A 19,057-nucleotide genomic window follows, 5' to 3' on the forward strand; every position below is an offset into this window, starting at 1 on the left:
TGGGCTGTACAGAGGCACAAGCATAGTCTGTGCGGCCCCCACTGCTCAACCAATGCTAGACTGCGGTGCTGCAAGGCGGCGGACAGTCCCTCTCCTCATCCCGGGTAAGGAACGATGGAGCCAGGGTGCCTGCACCGTCCTGATTGTGGCCCCCCTCCCCTCTACCTGTTCTGGAAGGATCCTGCCGCATCGTCTGAGGGGATGGCCGGGGAGGGCTCCTGCAGCAGCGTTCACAGGGCTGGAGCCCTCAGCCTAGTGCGGTCGGCGAAGGTAGTCTCCTTTCCTCCCCCCTGGCGTGCATGACGGCGTGTCCTGAGTCCGGCCACGCTTCCTCAGGTCACGGTATCCAGCCGCGGTCCCCCCCCCCCCCCCGTCGCGGTATCCAGCCCGCGGCTTCGGCCGGTGCTAGGCCGCGGGCGGAAGTCCCGCCTCCCCTCTCAGCGTCACTTTCGGCGGCCCGCCCCCGGGGCCTGGGCGGGCGCCGAATAAATTGAGCCCCCGGTTTCGGAGCAGTGCTAGGCCGCAACCGGAAGTACCAGCAGGACGCTGCTTCCGACGGCCCGCCTGCAGCTGAGGCGCCCAGAGGTGCAGCGCTCGGTGCATCCAGGGCACGTGGGGACACAGAACTGAGGGTAAGTGCTGCACCCCAACCCCTGAGCCACGCTATGTGTAATTGAGGGGTTCCCTCCTAACCCCCCCCCCCCCCCCCGCTTTTCCGTTGGTGCAGGGTAAACAATTATGCGAAGCCTGCGATTCCGAACGCGCCCAGGAGCCCTCCCCTGCGACCGAGCCCAGTGTTCCCCCGGAATAGGTCCTATCACTGTCGCAGTCTATGGCATCGCTTACAAAGGCGATCGAGTCCCTTCGCGCCCCAGATAGGGGTAGCGGCTCACCTGTCTTGGAGGGGTCCACCTCACAAGAGCCTCTGGCCTGCAGGGACCGCTCTCACTCCAGGCAGACGCGGGGGAAACGAACCCACACAGCGTCTCCCGGCCCATCCGGTGCCTAGGCATCCGTGAGCTCTGTGTCTCGCTCTCCTTCACCAGTAGTTGAGAGCGGGCAAAGCTCAGATTATGACTAGGACAAACCCCGGGGTGTCGAGAAACAGTGGACAGCCTTATCGAAGCCGTCAATCAGACGCTAGGGATTGAGGATGATTCCACCCTGGCTTCAGGCCATAAGGTGTCTTTTGAGCGGGCTAAGCGGCCGCATAGAGTATTTTGCACTCACCCAGAGTTCGAGGACATAGTGCAACGACATAAGGAACAGCCAGACGGGCGTTTTTCGGGCCAGAAGGCACTCGAGGCGAGGTATCCGTTTGCCCCGGATCTCTAAGAAATGGACGGAATCCCCAACGATGGATCCGTCTGTGTCACGCTTGGCCTCTAAGACCCTGTTGTCTGTACCTAGTGGTTCTTCTATTAAGGATCCCACTGATCGTCTCATAGAGAGCTTGGCCCACTCAGTGTTTGAAGCATTAGGATCAGCACTCTCTCCCTCATTCACGGCAATGTGGGTAGCCAAGGCCATGATTTCTTGGTCAGAATCATTGAACAGACCCTTGCAGGATAGAGGCCTAACTGCGGAGGTATCAGAGATCGCGAGTCAGATCGCTATGGCTGGGGACTACTTAATCAATGCTTTTTTTGGATGCGGCCAATAGCGCGGTGCTTGCGGCCGCAAACGCAATTTCTATTAGAAGTGCACTATGGTTAAAGACATGGCGGGCCGATTCTACCTCCAAGAAGTCCTTAACTTCCCTGCTTTATCAGTGCGGCCGCCTATTCGGAGAAAGATTAGACCAGCTCATCTCTGATGCCACAGGGGGAGAGAGTAGTTTTCTCCCTCAACAAAGGGTCAAGCCGCCATTTCGCCACCAGTTTCAGGCACGGTTTCGGGCCTTTCGCAACCCCGGGTGGACTACAGCGGCCAGCTCCACCGCTCCAGGTCGCTCCAACCAGGATAGGGAGCAACAGGTCTCATATAGAGCCAACCCGTTGGGGAGGATGATGCGTGCTTGCCAGGCCAGATCGAGGGGAACCAGGTACCAAAGATCCTCAGCCAAATGACTCGAAGCATTTTTTAGGCGACATCAGCAAAGTAGGCAGCCGCCTACTCAGGTTTCGCCACGTCTGGGTCACTGTCGCTCACGACTCATGGGTGACAGAGCTGGTGTCCTCGGGGTACAAGATAGTTTGTCAGGTACCCCCCAAAACGATTCTTTCTTTCCTGTCTTCCCAAAGGGGAGACCCGGGCAAGGGCATTGCTAGGAGCCATTGAGTCGCTCCAGCACAGCGGAGTCCTTCTCTCCGTGCCAGAGCACGAGAGGGCTCAGGGCTTCTATTCGCGATCCCCAAAAAGGACGGGACTGTCAGGCCTGTTTTGGACCTGAAGCTCCTGAACAAATTCATCAGGATCAGACACTTTTGAATGGAGTCTCTCCATTCAGTTATATCGGCCATGGGGCAGGGAGAATACTTGGCCTCTATCGACATCCAGGACGCCTACCTGCACATCCCCATTTTTCCTCCGCATCACAAGTTTCTACGCTTTGCCATCAATGGCCTACATTTGCAGTTTGCAGCGCTGCCCTTCGGGCTAGCCACCACCCCCAGGGTGTTCACAAAAGTCATGGACATCTTGCACTCTGGGGCATAGTCGTCTTGCTAGACGACCTCCTGGTCAAGGCCACTTCGTTTTGGGCATGCGAGGAGAGTGTCCGCATCACGCTGGATACCCTTTCCCGCTTAGGGTGGTTAGTCAACATGAAGAAATCATCTCTTGTCCCAGCCCAGAAGATTTCTTTTTTAGGGATGATCTTCGACACCTGCCGAGGGTGGGTATTTCTCCCTTGCGACAAGCCATAGCGCTCCGGCAGGGAATCCGGACACTTCTCCAACCAGTCCCTCACACCATTCGTTTCGGGATGAGGATACTAGGAAAAATGGTGGCAGCAATGGAAGCGGTTCCGTTCGCCCAATTCCATCTTCGCCCCCTGCAGCACGCCCTCTTGTCATCTTGGGACAAGAACCCATTCACGCTCGATCACCGGTGCCGGTTATCCTCTCAGGTCAGGCAGTCGCTCGAGTGGTGGACAGCAAGTTCCTCCCTGCTTCAGGGGAAGCCTTTTCCACCAGACCAGTGGTTAGTAGTCACAACCGATGCCAGCCTCCTCGGCTGGGGAGCGGTTTTTCGCCACCACAAGACCCAGGGACAATGGTCGCAACAGGAGGCACGCCTCCCGATCAACTTGTTGGAAATACGAGCGGTCTGGCTGGCTCTTTAACATTTTCAGCACTTTCTAGCAGGCCACCCCATCCAGATTCAATCGGACAATGCCACGGCAGTGGCTTACATAAATCATCAAGGGGGCACCCGCAGCAGAGCAACCATGCGCAAGGTAGGGCACGTTCTTCACTGGGCCGAGAGGAACCATTTGGCGATATCGGCGGTCCACATCCCGGGCGTGGAAAACTGGGCGGCGGACTTCCTCAGCCAGCAGGGTATTGCGTCCGGGGAATGGTCTCTGCACCCCGAGGTCTTCTAGCAGATTTGCCAACAGTGGGGAACACCGGATGTGGACCTGATGGCCTCCAGGGTGAACGCCAAGCTACTCAGGTTTGTCGCTCAGTCTCGGGATCCACAGGCGGTCGCCGTGAATGCGTTGGTTCTGCCATGGAACCAGTTTCGCCTTCCATACTTGTCCCCCCCGCTGCCACTACTTCCCAGGGTCATCAAGAAGATCAAAACAGAAGGGGTTCCAGCAATTCTGCTAGCCCCAGACTGGCCCCGTCGAGCGTGGTACGCAGACCTAGTGCAGCTGCTCGCCGACGTTCCTTGGTGACTCCCAGAGCTCACAGATCTACTGTCCCATGGCCCGATCTTCCACCCGGGCTCAGGGGCCCTGTGTTTTGACGGCATGGCCGTTGAATCTTGGATTCTGACACAGGCGGGGTTTGGGTGCGAGGTGGTCGCTACAGTGGTTAGCTCTTGGAAGGCCTACCTCGGCAAGAATTTAACATCACACCTGGAAGGTTTTCTTTGCTTGGTGTCGAGACCGCTGTTATTCTCCACTGAGATTCTCTATCCCCAACATCTTGGCCTTTCTCCAGTCTGGCCTAGACTCAGGGTTGGCCCCCGAGCTCCCTTAGAAAACAAATATCTGCTTTATCTGACCTTTTTCAGCGCAGAATTGCTACCAATATGCAGGTGAAAACTTTCATCCAGGGAGTCTCCCACTTGGTATCTCCCTATAGGGCGCCCCTGGACGCCTGGGACCTTAACCTGGTCCTAAGTGTTCTGCAGGAAGCTCCATTTGAACCGCTACAAGATGTTTCCTTGTCAGACCTTTCCTGGAAAGTGGTGTTCCTTGTAGCCATAACTTCCATCAGGCGAGTCTCGGAGCTGGCAGCCCTGTCCTGCCGAGCACCGTTTCTCACCTTCTATAAGGATAAGGTGGTCCTCAGACCAGCTCCCCCCTTTCTGCCGAAGGTCGTTTCCTCGTTTCACATTAATGAGGATATTGTCTTGCCTTCATTTTGTCCAGCACCGGTATACCGTGTGGAAAAGGCCCTTCACACATTGGACCTGGTAAGAGCCCTCAGGAGGTACGTGTCACGGACGGCACCCTTTCGACAGACAGACACGCTGTTCGTGCTCCCCGAGGGACGCAGGAAGGGACTCGCAGCCTCAAAATCGACCATAGCCAGGTGGGTCTGTCTGACTATTCAGGAGGCCTACCACATCAGGGGTGCGCCGGTTCCAGCAGGGATCAGTGCACACTCTACTCGGGCAGTGGGCGCCTCTTGGGCGCTTCGGCACCAGGCCTCGACGGAACAGGTTTGCAAGGCAGCAACCTGGTCCAGCCTGCACATGTTTGCCAAACACTACAATATCCATACTCTGGCTTCGGCGGATGGGAGCCTGGGTAGAAGGATTCTCCAAGCAGCAGTGGCGCACCTTTAGACACGAGGTGCATGTAGCTTGGATCGGTGAGTCAACTTCCCACCCAGGGACTGCTTTAGGACGTCCCACAGTACCTGTGTCCTCCAATGAGGCGAAGGAGAAACATGGATTTTTTTGATAAACTCACCGTAAAATCCTTTTCTCCGAGACGCTCATTGGGGGACACAGCACCCACCCTTTGAGCCAGTTGGCCCTTGTTTAGTTAATTAATATGCATTTTTGTTGATGTTAGGGTGGTTCTTTTCTAGATATATTGTTATCTGCATTAAGTCTGATTTTTGTTGTTCTCCTACTGCTTTTGCAGTAAAATGGTTTCCGCCCGCAATCAGGGCGAGGGTGTATATGGCGGAGGTGGAGCTAACCTCTTTTTTTTCACTTAGGGTCAGCCTCCAGGCGGCGGTAGCTTACACCCACAGTACCTGTGTCCCCCCATGATCGTCTCGGAGAAAAGGATTTTACGGTGAGTTTATCACAAAAATCCATGTTTTTTGTTTGTTTTATTTCCCCCCGCTATGCCGTTTAGCGATCGGGTTAGTCTTTTTTTTTTTTTTTTTTTATTGATCAGGCGATTCTGAACGCAGCGATACCTAATATGTGTGGTTTTTGTTTTTTTTATATTTTGAATGGGGCAAAATGGGGGTGATTTAAACTTTTTTATTTTTATTTATTTATTTTTTTTTTCATATTTTTTTAAAAACCTTTTTTTTTTTTTTTTTTTTCTTTTTAAATTTTGTCATGCTTCAATAGTCTTCATGGAAGGCTAGAAGCTGCCATAGCCTGATCGGCTCTGCTACTTATAGGCGATGAGCAGATTGCCTATGTAGCTGAATTACAGCATTGCTATGAGCGCCGACCACCGGGTGGCTCTCATAGCAATCCGGCATCAACAACCATAGAGGTCTCCAGGAGACTTCTGGTTGTTATGCCAACGCATTGCTGACCCCCGATCATGTGACGGGGGTCGGCAATGCGTGTATTTCCTGCCCGGTGGCCGGAAGCGCTGGTTAAATCCCGCTGTCAACATTTGACTGCAGGATTTAACTAGTTAATAGGCGCGGGTGGATCGCGATTCCACCTGCGCCTATTGCATGCACATGTCAGCTGTTCAAAACAGCTGACAAGGCCCAGCTTTGATGCGGGCTCACCGCCGGAGCCCTCATCAAAGCGGGGGATCTGACCTTGGACATACTATTGCGTCCAAGGTCAGAGAGGGGTTAAGGCTGTGTGTCTACCTTGCATTTTTTGCTGTGTTTTTTTTTAGTGCAGATTTGTCACAAAACCTGAAGGGTTTCCTGATGCCAGCAAAGTGAGTGAGTCCTGAAGTCTCATGTGCACGTTACTTATTTTTTGCTTGCAGATTTGGTGCAGATTTAAATCTGCACAAAAAATGCAAGTAAAAATCACGGCAAAGACGTTTGTTTCTCCTTCCAAGAGATGCAGAAATGGTGTAGAAATGTCTGCACCCAATACTTAACGTGTGCACATGACCTTAGTATTCATCATTACTACAACCAGTGCAAAAGATGTTAGTCAGTGGAATGGGGTATTTTAGGCTAAATTTCTGCCTGTAGATTGTCTGCAGAGGTTTTTTTTAACAAGGATTTTAGTGGTGTTTTTTTTAACCTTGATTAAAGATCTAAAAGAACACAATTGTGAAGTAACAGTGTAAAGTCTGCTGACCTGGGGAGTCTGTCTATATATAATGGCTAAATGTAACACCAAATGTTCTACATCATAGAGCCCCTCCGTGACTACAATCCACATTTGGGTGGTCTGAGAACCTTTAGTGAGAAAGGCCAAATACAATGCCACCTAAAATATGCTTACTTTAGTGTTTTTATAATGAAAATTGATAATTGTTTGTACAGTCTTCTTCCTCTGGTATGGCATCGGATGTGATCTGCTAATGATCCTCGGCTCCTGCGCTGCTGCGATCAGGAGCGGAGTGTCAGTGCTCTGTGCTCGGACCCTCTCACGTGATCGGAGCACAGCTGCGGAGGAGACGGAGAAAGTAATTTCTCCACCACCTCTGCTGCTGGTGTCGGCATATATCGCACCGCAACTCGGGTGATTTCCGAGTTCAGTGCGATGTGTCACTCTCGCCCACTTGTATGGGTGCGAGTGCGCCGAGCCTCGGTGCCAATCTCCGTATGCTGCCATTGTTCTGTCATGACAAATCGGCATAAGAAAATAACCGCAGATCTGAGCTGCCCCATAGAGTAACACTGGTCGAGTGCTATGCCAGGTTTTATCACATAGCACCCAGCCGTGTTATCCGGTAGTGTGACTCCGGACTAATTCTGTATAACCACATAAAAATAGGTTTTGACCACTTCTAGATCCTAGTCATGTATTTCATAGGTGCACATTCTTGAAACACACCTGTGGTTGTACTTGTTCATTTTCATTCACAGTGTGTTTGTTATTGAGGGTTTACTTTGTGTCATTTACATGCCAGGGACTGACCCTCGTTGGACCGTGCTGGTGGCAGAATATTTTGTGTAGCTTTGATTCTAGTATATATAATAGAGTATTATGTAGCAGTGCACTTTACATAATTGATGGACTTTATTTCATGCATTAATGTTTAATGAATGTGCATTTTACCTATGATAAATAGGAATAGCAAAATAAATTTTTCATGACTTCCTCGATGTGAGTAGCCAGCAATACAGTCCCAATTAGACCAAAAATACACACGTCATATTCTAGAGGGGCTCATTTTACCTGTAGATTTCTATGTCAGATGAGTTTTAGGAAGATAGAATGGCTCTTCTTAAATGGGCACTATCAAAGAACTTGTACCCAAATGATTGTATGCTTGTGAGTTGTGAAACAAGAAACACAGATGGTGCTCGCCCTTCCCAGGCTCCAGTGTCAGCTCTCCGCCGCTGCTCTGGTCTCTATTTTGCGATAACAGCGTTAGCACATCACAGTTAAAGCACTTATAACTGCTGCAGCCAATCCTTTAGCTCAAGCTGCTTTGCTGACGTAGACGTCAGCACTGCAGCCAATATAGAGAACGGAACAGCACCAAAGAGCCGGCGCTGGCCTCGTGGAGGGTGAGGACTATGTGTTTTTATTGGTTTGCAAGTACAGTCATTTGGTCACAGTTTCTGGTAGTTGATTTTCCTAAAGGTTTTTCCACTAAATATTGAGACTCATTGGAAATGCTTCACAGATAATGCACAATAGCTTTCTTTCCTGAACCAGCAGAATGCTATACTGCTATTGCCACTTACTTGCGGTAACTACCCTGATGAGGGGTAAGTACCCTGAAACAGCTAAGTGTAGATGGTCTGGTTTAGCTAATATCTGTTAGCAAGGCTCATCATAGTGTTGGACAATAGAGTTCTAAAAATTTTCCAGAATTATTTCATGTAGAACACTCTTGTTTGTTAATATAGACAAATAGGAAGAGGTGACTGGTCTTCAAGAGACTAAAGAAGCAACTCTATATAAATCTGCATGTTAAGGCGAGCCATTATGTTTTGGTTGTGTGCACATGGAGGCTGTTCCCAGTGTAGCGTGACAGTCCTTGCTGCTTTCCTGCTTCCTCTCAGGCACCAGCACTGTATAGCGGTTTTCCTTCTGGGGTTTCCTGTTGTACAGCTGATAAGCGTGTTTGAAGCCTAAGCTCATTGTTTTTTGTTCCCATAGATGATTATTTCTTATGCTTTGCTTATATAGCTTCATCTTATTCCGCAGCGCTTTACCTACATTATCCTCGATTATTCTTCCACTGATATCGCTGGATCCCTTCTTCTTACCGTAAATAGATGTGTTAGTTTAATAGCAAGTTATATAATTTTTTTTATTTATTAAAATATTATTTGCTTATGTCAGAAGACCTTTGACTGCCATTTACTATCAAAATATATAGGTATAAATTAGAATTGAAATGTTCTTTATCATAATTAGATAGTGTGCAGGTACATTGCTCAGAATAGAAGTCAGTGTTCCTATTGAGGAGATACATGACGAAAACAAGTTCTAGAAATATCTCTTGCTGTGTAATGTTGCGGTGGGATGGCTTTACACTTTTTTAAAAAGGGTTTTCTCGCCCTTGTTCTTGGTTTTGCTTTAGCTTCCTGTGCTCGGTACATTTGGGAATGTGACCTCCTTGGCTGTGCACTTTACTTAGCATTCCACAGACCGGTCCCAACACAGTCAGACGCAGGTTCTGCTTTGCCCTTGTCTATCTTAAGGCCTGTTTGGCACATACTTGCATCTTTTCGTGGTTACACTTTTTTTGATAACGAATGTTAACTAAGCGCCCTATGTTTTTTAAATGTTTTACTATTTGGCTACTGCAGTTTGCCTGCACATTTTGGTTTTGTTCTAAGTTAATATGTATAATACATTGGTCATATAGTACTAGGGTCTGTCCATTTCTGTGGAAAAGATTCTCTGTAGCTTTCTTGTCTGTTTTTTTTTTTTTGCCAGGGGTATGGATGCTTTTCCTGCTTTCGAGATCTGAGTCCTTTCCTGCACAAAGAATGCTTATGGAAGTCCCACGCGGAAAGTTGTCCCACCCTGTCATTTGCAGGACTCTAATGTCACTTTTAGGGGGCAGATATAATATTCAATGTTTTGGAAATAGAAGAAGTTTTAGCTACATGAGGACCTGCATGTCACATGACTATTAGGGAGGTCAATTAAGATCTGTGATAAATAGGTTAAGAGCATTTTTTTTTTTTACATGCAGCAAGAGAACTTTGCCCTCTAGGCCTGTACACAAGTCTGTGCAAAAATACATCATACTCCAGCATAGAATGACCGAGAAACTTCTACCACTTGGCTATCACCACATTACTTCCTATCGGTCATCCACCAACATGAGTATCACAGCCATTCTCACCATCTCCACACACTAAAACCAAGCTGGGTTTTATTTAGAAACCCAATTTGTTAAAAGGGTTGTCCACTACTAGGACAACCTCTTCTTGATCTAAATGTTTGGCCCCGATAAAATAAAAAAAAGAGCTTTTACTCACCTCCTGTGCTGGCTGCATTTCAGCAGTGTCTGTACTCGTGGTCGCAGGGCTCTCGTGCAGTTATATGACACGTGGTGCTCAATCAGCGCTGGCGTCCCTTTCCCCACTTTCATACGAATTGAGCATGAAGAGGAAGTCAGGAATGAGCCGCAGCCCAGCTTCCTCTTCATGTTCAAGTCTTAAAAAGGTGGAGCCAGTGACGCCAGCGCTAATTGTGTCCTACAACCGCGCAAGAGCCCCGGGACTGCGAGTGCCGACACCGCTGAAATGGCGTCTGCACAGAAGGTGAGCATAAGCTTTTTTTTTTTTATTTTATCGCGGCCAAACATTTAGATCAAGAAGGGGTTGTCCTAGTAGTGGATAACCACTTAAATTTTGGCTTTGTTCTCTGCGTTCTAGCCTTCTCTCTGAGATGTGTCTAGAGGATTTCCTAACCTATTCCTCTGGTGGACATCTTCAGTGTTTTTGGGAGGACACTGCTTCTTATGAATACTTTCTTTGCTTGGATAGGTACAATTGAATTATATTGCACATCTCACTGTAGTCGTACATGTCTGTTTATTATCGGTGGCAATTCTGTATGTTACCTTATATATCATGGGTTGCCTTACACCAGTTCTGTTCAGCTGCATTCATTGAGCATCAGGACAGGATGCCAGCTCACGCTTGGCTGCACACTAGCCAGGTGTAAACTACTACCCAGATGTGTTGCCTCCTAATTATCTGGTGCATCTTCTAGTCATTCTCGGTTCTTCCTTTCTATAAGGTTCAGTGAAACTTATTTGAATTGTTGTTCAAGTTGAGTGCTCCAAGCTACAAGCATGGGGCAAGACCCTTTTGTAGGCTGCGTTTAGAGGGGAATATAGTTAAAATTACCTCCTGATATGTTTTCGATACATTATTATTATTTATTACTAAAGTGCCATTTTTTCATGGTGCTTTACATGTCAAACTACTGTCATACTCTTACGACATGTTGCAGGAAAGTTCCTGGTACATGCGCCTGATGTACCCACATTACCCATAGGACCACATTCGCCAGATGAAGGCCAAAGGAGCGTTTGTCTTGTTCTTCGTTAGATTGGTATTCATTACTGGACAGAGCAACTTATGAGAAATCCAAATCTACATTCTGCTGTTCTTGGTCAGGTGTTCCGTTTTCACTGCCACAGACATGTAGACATACTTTTGGAGTGGTTGTGCTTGGAGAAAAGGGTGTTCAAGAGATGTTTTATTAAAGCCGGATTCACACATCTGTGTGCACTACAGGCCACCGCTCTCCTGACCTTGATAACGCCATAGCCTCTTGTATGCCTCTGGGGCTGTTGGGTTGGGGTCATGAGATTGTGGGCCAGGCTGTGTACCACATACAGTTGCGCAGAGATGTGTGAATGCAGCCTTCATCTCAGTTTGGGCGACTTTCTATGTAGCCTTTGCATTGCTTGGTGCACGTGTGATAGTTTTATGCCACATTTATTTCACTTAACATTTAATATTTTCAGGTTCTAAATATCCTCTTTTAATTCACTTAAATGTGTTTTAGGCAAGACACACTTTCTGGATCCTTTGACAGACAGGAGTCTGTGGCTACAACCGAAGCAAGGCTTAGGATGGAAGGCGTAGAGCTTAAGGAGGAATGGCAGGACGAAGATTTTCCAAGGTGTGTGTTTCTTACTATAACTATGTATTATGCGGCTTGTTATCTTCCTGATACTCTATGTAATAGATTAATTCTTTAATGCTGGGACATGTCTCATCAGATGCCAGCCATCCCTTTTTATTAAAGGCACAGGCGTAGTAGAGCAGTTTTTCAGTTTCTCCGTCTGGCTGATAGAGGGAAGTCTATTACATTTACCCTAGATGCCTTTTCAAGGGGATTTATTGGATTAATTTTGTAGGTCCTATCGACTTGTGCTCTTTGAGGATAACAAACTCTGCAGTTACTCAGCCTCTGCTCTGGGTCTTGTTGACTGGCTGCAGCGGTGATGTGACTACTGCAGTCAGTCACTGTCATTGGCATCACCGCTGAGCCTAGTGTTTGGTTATAACCAGTTGGATCTAAAGAAATAAATAAAATAAAAATGTTCCTGGATTAACCCTCTAAATTCAGATAGAAAAATATATAGGTTATATATCTATTTCTCCTTCATTTTCCTCCTGGCATCGCTGCAGTTGTGCGTAATTCTATCACATGTGTAACAGATGCCTCCTGAAGACCTTAGTATATGTTCAAGGTCTACACTTGGTGTGCTTTTAGGTAATCATGTTGCTATGTACTTTTTAATAGACCACTTCCAGAAGATGACCATATTGAAGGGGATTTCTTATCTGGAGCAGATGGCAGGCAAGGTAAGAGAGGATTTGGCAATTATAGTACCACCTATATTTTTGTATGTAAATTCTGTATGTACATATTCAGAAATACCAGTATCCATATTATTGAAACCATCTAACAAAAATGTACAGCGATTATTATTTTTATGCTGTTCTATAACGAAGGGCTCATATCTATCACTGTGAGGGAAAAAAAGGTCCAATTTCTGTCCAGAAAAGTGGGACGAGTGTCATGTGACTTTCATGCCAGTACGATCCTATTTTTTTTTTTTTTTAAACCACACCCATTGATTTGCATTGGCGAGTCTAGTCCGAAATACAGCATCATGTAGCATGCCGCGATTTCTTTCTCAGTCTGATTTGAGCTGAGAAAAAAGATTGCAGATGAGCAGGGACTCATAGATTAACATTGGTCAGAGTGCAATCCGATTTTCTTTCTTTTTTTTCTTTTTTTTTTTATCGGATTGCTCTGGTCTGTTTTCCTCACAGATGAGTATGAGCCCTAAAGGAATATTTCTCCATATTTTCCTGAAAGACAAAAAGAAAAGGTCAGACTGCGAACCTTTGTTAAAAAGACATTCTAGTAAATAGGTGATCATTTGTGTACATTGAGGATGAACATTTTTAGTCCTCTTAAAGGTCTTGCACGTCCATATATAAAGATAGAGGCTTTTTTGCTGCTGAATCCCATTCGTGTAAATGAACCTAAGCTGTTGTACCGCACACCATCCAGAGTGCCGCTGATTTTAGAACAAGTTGCCATGTTTGTTTGTTTTTTTTATATATATATCATACAATACACTTTAGCCGATTTCTTGCTTGTTTTGAGCATGCGAGCCAGAAGAATGTTTTTATAAACTGGCTTTTTTTTTTTCTTGAAAGGTAATTTTTATTTTAGCTGATGCATGTTGCTCAAAGCATGGACAACATGTATCTGCCCCTGGCTCTGCGACCAAAACCATGTATGTTTTACTCTGAAACACTGTGGCGTTTTGGAGAAAAACTTACTTTTAATCGCCATGGAGTACCAATCCACAAAGGTGACTAGTCGTGCAGGCTGGTCTCCGGAGGCTTCTCCCTGCCGGCTGACAGAGAGTGACAAGCCTCTGCCTGCGTGCGTGTATAGACAGACAGCTGATCATCACGGAGCTCAGATACGATGCCAATCCCAGCTGTCCTGCTCGCCGATCGGCATGATTGATCAGTCACAAGATGACTGATCACAACGCTAATCATCATGATGACAGGAGAAATAGCTATCTCTGTAAGCCTCACTCCTGTCAGTGCTGTTGAGGAGCTTGTTCTTCCTATGAGAAAGTGAAAGAAAAAGTGCGATTTAACCCTTTTAAGGCTGCTTTTACCGTCCTCGCAGTAAAGTTTAGCGTTTAGGTACATATAGTTTGCTTCCTAGTTGTGTAACATATAAAATATATAAAAAAAATGATAGCTCATTAGTACAGCACCCCCCAGTTTTATAGTTGTATGTTGCGTATGTCCACACACATCTATTTATCAGCATTGCTGAGCGCATGGTCACCACTGGGGAAGCCTGCGGGATGACATGTTGTGAAACCCTCCAGCGAGAGTGAGGAGTTCTTTACTGTTCTCCACATTGTGCATCAGCCATGCCCCCCAATCTAGGCAGAGGAGGCTGAGCCTAATGCCTGTGCCAGGGATCCTGAGTGGCTGCCCACCACCATGTCGTCATACATTTATATTGTTATGGGGGATAGAGTGAGGTGGAGTTTTGTGTATTTGTACTTCGAGCACCTTTTATGTAGCCACCCCTATTCATTTTAAGCTAAAGCGTAGCATCCTGATAATCAGTCAGATATGTTACAATTTTGGGAGCGTCTGTTGAATATGGGTACTGTCAGAAAACCCGTAATAAGATGTTACAGTTGTATTCCACTGTATCCCCCTATACATTGGGGTGTCGTACAGAATGTGACGCTTGAGGCCATAATGAGCTTCATCTATTACTACTAAAATGCGCTATTCCCCCCCCACCCACCCCCACCCCGACCAGGGACTCCAGCCACTAATGGCTTTCATAAAATTGTGAAGCTGTAGTCATTAAGCCGGATGTATCAAGACTGACGTTACTGGAGTCAAACGCTCCTGATTCAGGAGGGGGTGCACGCCTCATCATGAAGAATGAGCATCAGATGAGCGCACTCCTGTGTGCGCCTCGTCCCAAATCCTATCCGCCGCTCGTCATGTCCTTTTTTCCACCTCAGCTCTGCATTTAGCAAATAATGTGAACAGGAGGCATGATTTTCTATTTTTTTTTTTTTTGTCTTTTCATAGTAAAAGCTACAGCTAGGCCATCTTAACTTTTAGGCTATGTTCTTTTTTTTTAATATATAAGCAAATTAAATTCTGCCTTTACAGTACCAATAAAAGCTAGGCAAGGTCAGGAATCCCACACACGCTTATGTTATTTTCTGCCTGATTTTGAGAACTGCAGTGTTTTCTAAATCTGTAGCATGTCACATCTATCATGAGTTTTGTAATTTTTTTTCCACCCATAAGCGATGAGAAAGTGAAAAAAAATGCTGTAACAGTTTTCGCATAATTTTTGATGTATAAAACTAACATCAATAAATATGTACTGTAGACAAAGCAGACGTGTAATCCGTACCTAAAGAATGCCAGGATTGCGCTGCAAAGCAGGTGGTATTACTGCCAAGAGAGCAGCCATAGTATCATTTTGGACTTTTTGCCAGTTTGTTGGTATAATCTGCAAATTTGCACATTTTTGTTTGTTGTTAAACTTTGTCCATTTATTTCTTTATTTTTACCATATTGGAACACATGGGTTTAGGCAAGTTCTATCCAGGTTACAGCATGCTCTGGGTATGCTGCTTTTTCAGGCATTTTTCTCAATGTGCTTTCCTATAACTTAAAAAATGCACAAACTAATTGTGACAAAAGTAACAAAAAAATGCCACTAAATACAATGGTGCTTGTTGCAGCACATCACAGTTTCTTGGACATCTTGGGCTGTGTGCCCACATTGCGTTTTTCAAGTGTTTTTGCCGCAGCGGAAAAGCTTAAAAAACACTAACAAAACACATTCATGCAATCCTATGGGATTCTGCAGTTGCTTTGCCAATGCTGCGGATTTTTCCGCTTCGGAATCGCATAGCGGTAAAATCCACAGCTTGTCCATTAATTTTGCAGATTCGCAGCGATTCCGCCGCCATGGGATTGCATTGAAATGCTCACTTTATGCATGTGGCTATGCCCACCTTGCGTAAAGTGAGCGCTTCATGTGCGGATGGTACCCAGGGTCTGGAGGAGAGGAGACTCTCCTCCAGGCCCTGGGTACCAAATTCCTGTAAAAATAGAATTAAAATAAAAAATAGGGATATACTCACCTTCTGTCGGCCCCCCAGAGTCCGCCCGGCCCTTAGCGGTGCTGCCAGCAAGTTCCGTTCCCAGGGATGCATTGCTGGAATGACCTCTGATGACGACGCGCTTGCGGAATACAAGTAATACAAAACATGGCTATAAAGTGATTAGTTTTTCTCTGTAGAAATATTTCTTCTCCGTATTCCTCCTTTAATATATGTATGTTTTGTGTCCCTTTATTGTCTGTGGACCCTGTGTGTCTGCTTTAGCTTGGGCATTTCCAGTGCTGGATCAGTCAGTTTACTGTACCCCTTTCTCAGCATCTCCTAACTCACGCAAGTATCTACCTCCTAGCTATATCTGCATGCTACTCTGTGCCTGCTGTATTAACTAACATCTGTGGTTTGTCCTTGTGTCTGCACCGTCCTGACTCACTTCCTTCTGAAGAAGATTATGACAAGGCATGACTTCTCTCATACAGATCACATTGTGTAACCTACACATATAATAGCATATACATGTGGATAGGAGACTGTTGGCACTAAAGAATTACAACTAAACCTTTGGCTTTCTAAGGATATATGGGGCAGAGAACTCCAGCTATGGACAGTATTATATTCAGCCTCTGCACATCTTATGGCTTGGGGTGTGCTGTACCTCCGTATGTCTCTGATTTCATATTCTGGCTGTATCTAGAATACTCCTGGAATACAGCACTTTACAAATCCATCGGGCAGTAGCTCCCAGGATGCCTAGAGCTCTGTAGTATGGAGTCGTAGGGATGGAGTGTGCCTTTCCTTAGAGCTTATGTGTGTGCACACTGCTTTATAGCTTTACATTTAGTCTGTATTTCCATATAGGACCCCATTCAATCAACGCAGTCCATGGGTGTCCTTTTGGTCACTGTTGGGGCAGTATGCGTGGATACCTTTCTTTTACTGTATAGGAAAGCGTAGTCGACTGTGATCTGGCTAATAAACTCCTGGGGTCCTCCCAGCCTTTATCTACAAGTGACCAGTCGTGTCCTACTGTCGTCATACCTCAGGGCTAAGCTATGGTGCTAGTACAGTATGGTGTTGGCTGCTGCGTCCACTGACCGCACTGGATTGCTAGGGCAAAAAGATGAGTACTGTTTTTTTTTGTTTTTTTTTTTTTACTTTTTCAACTGTGAGTTGACCCATTTTTATATATTATAAGGATGCAATTCACCATTTGGTGAAATGATGATTCATAAGCATGTTCTCTTAAGGCAATTTCAAGACCACTACATGCCAATACCAATCGCAGATGGCATACCTCATGGTTTTCCATGCTTTTATTTTCTGCGAGAAGCGTTCCCATCCCGCCTTTATTACTCATGCTCTCCCATGTTGTGATGCACACATTTATGTATCCGATGAGACTTGTCAGAACTTGTATGTGACACTTGTGCTCATATCTTTTTGTTTTTTTTCTTCTTATTAGTACCTAGTCCAGAGGAAATAAATGGCAGTAAAAAAGCAAAGAAGAAACTCATGGCTCCCAACCTAAGCTTAACTCTGGATCGCAGCGAAGGCTCCATCTTATCTGAAGACTTGGATGAAAGTGGAGATTTGGATTTAGATGATCTTGATACACCGTCTGAAAACAGCAATGAATTTGAATGGGAAGGTAATGGATTTATTTCATGCTGTGTATTTAGTATGATTTACATGCAATTATTTTAGCGCTCGTAGTGACTCGGTCGATAGTATTCCCCGTGTCTGTGAGATAAGCCATTCCTGCAGTATAATGACTTTTAGATGCCAGAGGCGCTTAACTCGTGAGCCGCATGGTTTATGGGGACCTTGAATACATAGAGCTGGATTAGTGCTAATCCTCTAAATGCAGCTTGCTTATAGAGAAGTCCTCTTTCCCCAGATGCAACAGTTATAACCTGCAATTCCCTGTGTAAAGCCAAATGTCATGGGTTTTGTCTGTCTGTGTCTACATCTAACCACAAGAAATGATTTTGGTCTTTTTCTTGCACTCTGCTGGTTTTCGCTAATGGACTTTTTTTCTCTTTCCATGCTTGCTGAAGGGGTGGGCTCTTCTTGGTGAGATGCAAGAGCTGTATTGTTTGCTCTGAGCCCGTCCGCTCCAGCTGCTGTGCCCCTCCTCATGCAGTCTCAGACACACTGAGGAAAGAAACTGCACCTGCACACCCCTCCTCCCTCTTACCTCCTGTCCACAGCGCACAGACTTTTTAATAAAATAAGGAGGTTTCCGGATCCTTAGGGTATGTGCGCAGATCATTTCTTTTCTGGCTGATTCCTCCTGGAACCTACCTGAAAAAGCGCTAATAAAATGCCAAAATAATGAACATAAGCACAGCAATGTCAAAATGAATTGCTGTTCATATGTTTCATCTATTCTCTCTTCTTTTAACCACTTCAGGCTTTAAAAGTAGTAATCTGACAATTCTTCAGGTGGCTTCACTATCTTATGTATGAAAAAGAGATGTGAAAGAAGTCGCCTCAATAACTCTGTGGGTATGCCAGTGTCTAAAAGACATCGTGTGGACATACCCATAAAGAGAACCTACAGGCTTATTAAATTTGGGAGAGATTCTGCACAAAAATGGGGAAGGTTTGACCTTTTTCCTAAAAAGATATATTACAATTATTCATTTATTAATGATTTCTGAAGATATAAATGGGTACATTTCAGGCTACTAGATAGAACAGATGCAGGTTATGGTCTCCATGGCCTGTCACCTGCATCTGTGGTGCCCAAATAATGTTTTTTGGCCAAACATAATCTATCGGCCTCAAAATATGAGATGTGTTGAAACACTCTTTTCTGTAAGGGTATGTTCACACATTGCTGGGGATCGCTTTCCACAAAAAATCTATAAATATTCTCCTCTCAGGGAAGTTGTTAGCAGACGAGCACCAAATTGTTCTGGTCTTGCAGAAAATGTCACACATTTGACTGCTACAGCTTCTGATTGGCTGTAGTCATTATGGTGGTGCATCCTGGTGGCTCCAATAGTTCACATTGTTAATGGTCAAAGGTGATTGATGATATTGTAACCTGGCCCTTTTATGTTCATTCATTAGAATACATGGACTATACAGTTGTGCTTGACATCACTGCCACCCTCGATTATTCATAAAGGCCAATATCTTCAGAAATAATTGGTTATTTACACTCTATGTATTAGAATATTTTAAATGTTGTCCTATCACAATACATGCGGTCACTTCAAAAATCAAAATAAAAAAGCATAGTACATGGCATGGATGGGATTTATGGCTTCCTTCACTAACACTTGGTTGCGCAAGCTTTGGCAACAATGCCTGCCTCTGTAAGCCCCTTGCTTATTTCTGCAGGTATTTCTCCTTCGTCTCATTGGGGGACACAGAGACTGTGGGTGTGTGCTT

At 45.8% G+C, this 19,057-nt stretch overlaps 1 protein-coding gene across 5 annotated transcripts in view; it reads left to right on the forward strand.

Moving 5' to 3' along the window:
• Positions 1 to 19,057, forward strand: part of BNIP2 (BCL2 interacting protein 2) — a 67,152-nt gene that overhangs the window by 16,445 nt on the left and 31,650 nt on the right. For 2 of the 5 annotated variants that reach the window (XM_073586883.1, XM_073586885.1), the window contains exons 2-5: positions 11,506 to 11,622; positions 12,250 to 12,311; positions 15,923 to 15,988; positions 17,118 to 17,303. In XM_073586883.1, coding sequence (XP_073442984.1) covers positions 11,506 to 11,622; positions 12,250 to 12,311; positions 15,923 to 15,988; positions 17,118 to 17,303 — 431 coding nt within the window. Of the gene's footprint in view, positions 1 to 5,345; positions 5,426 to 11,505; positions 11,623 to 12,249; positions 12,312 to 15,922; positions 15,989 to 17,117; positions 17,304 to 19,057 lie in introns of all 5 variants that reach the window. The other 3 variants (XM_073586886.1, XM_073586887.1, XM_073586884.1) reach the window with 2 other exon arrangements.

This window comes from Dendrobates tinctorius, unplaced genomic scaffold (genome assembly GCF_039654945.1).
Source record: "Dendrobates tinctorius isolate UK_male_01 unplaced genomic scaffold, ASM3965494v1 ptg000097l, whole genome shotgun sequence".
Lineage (NCBI taxonomy): Eukaryota > Metazoa > Chordata > Amphibia > Anura > Dendrobatidae > Dendrobates > Dendrobates tinctorius.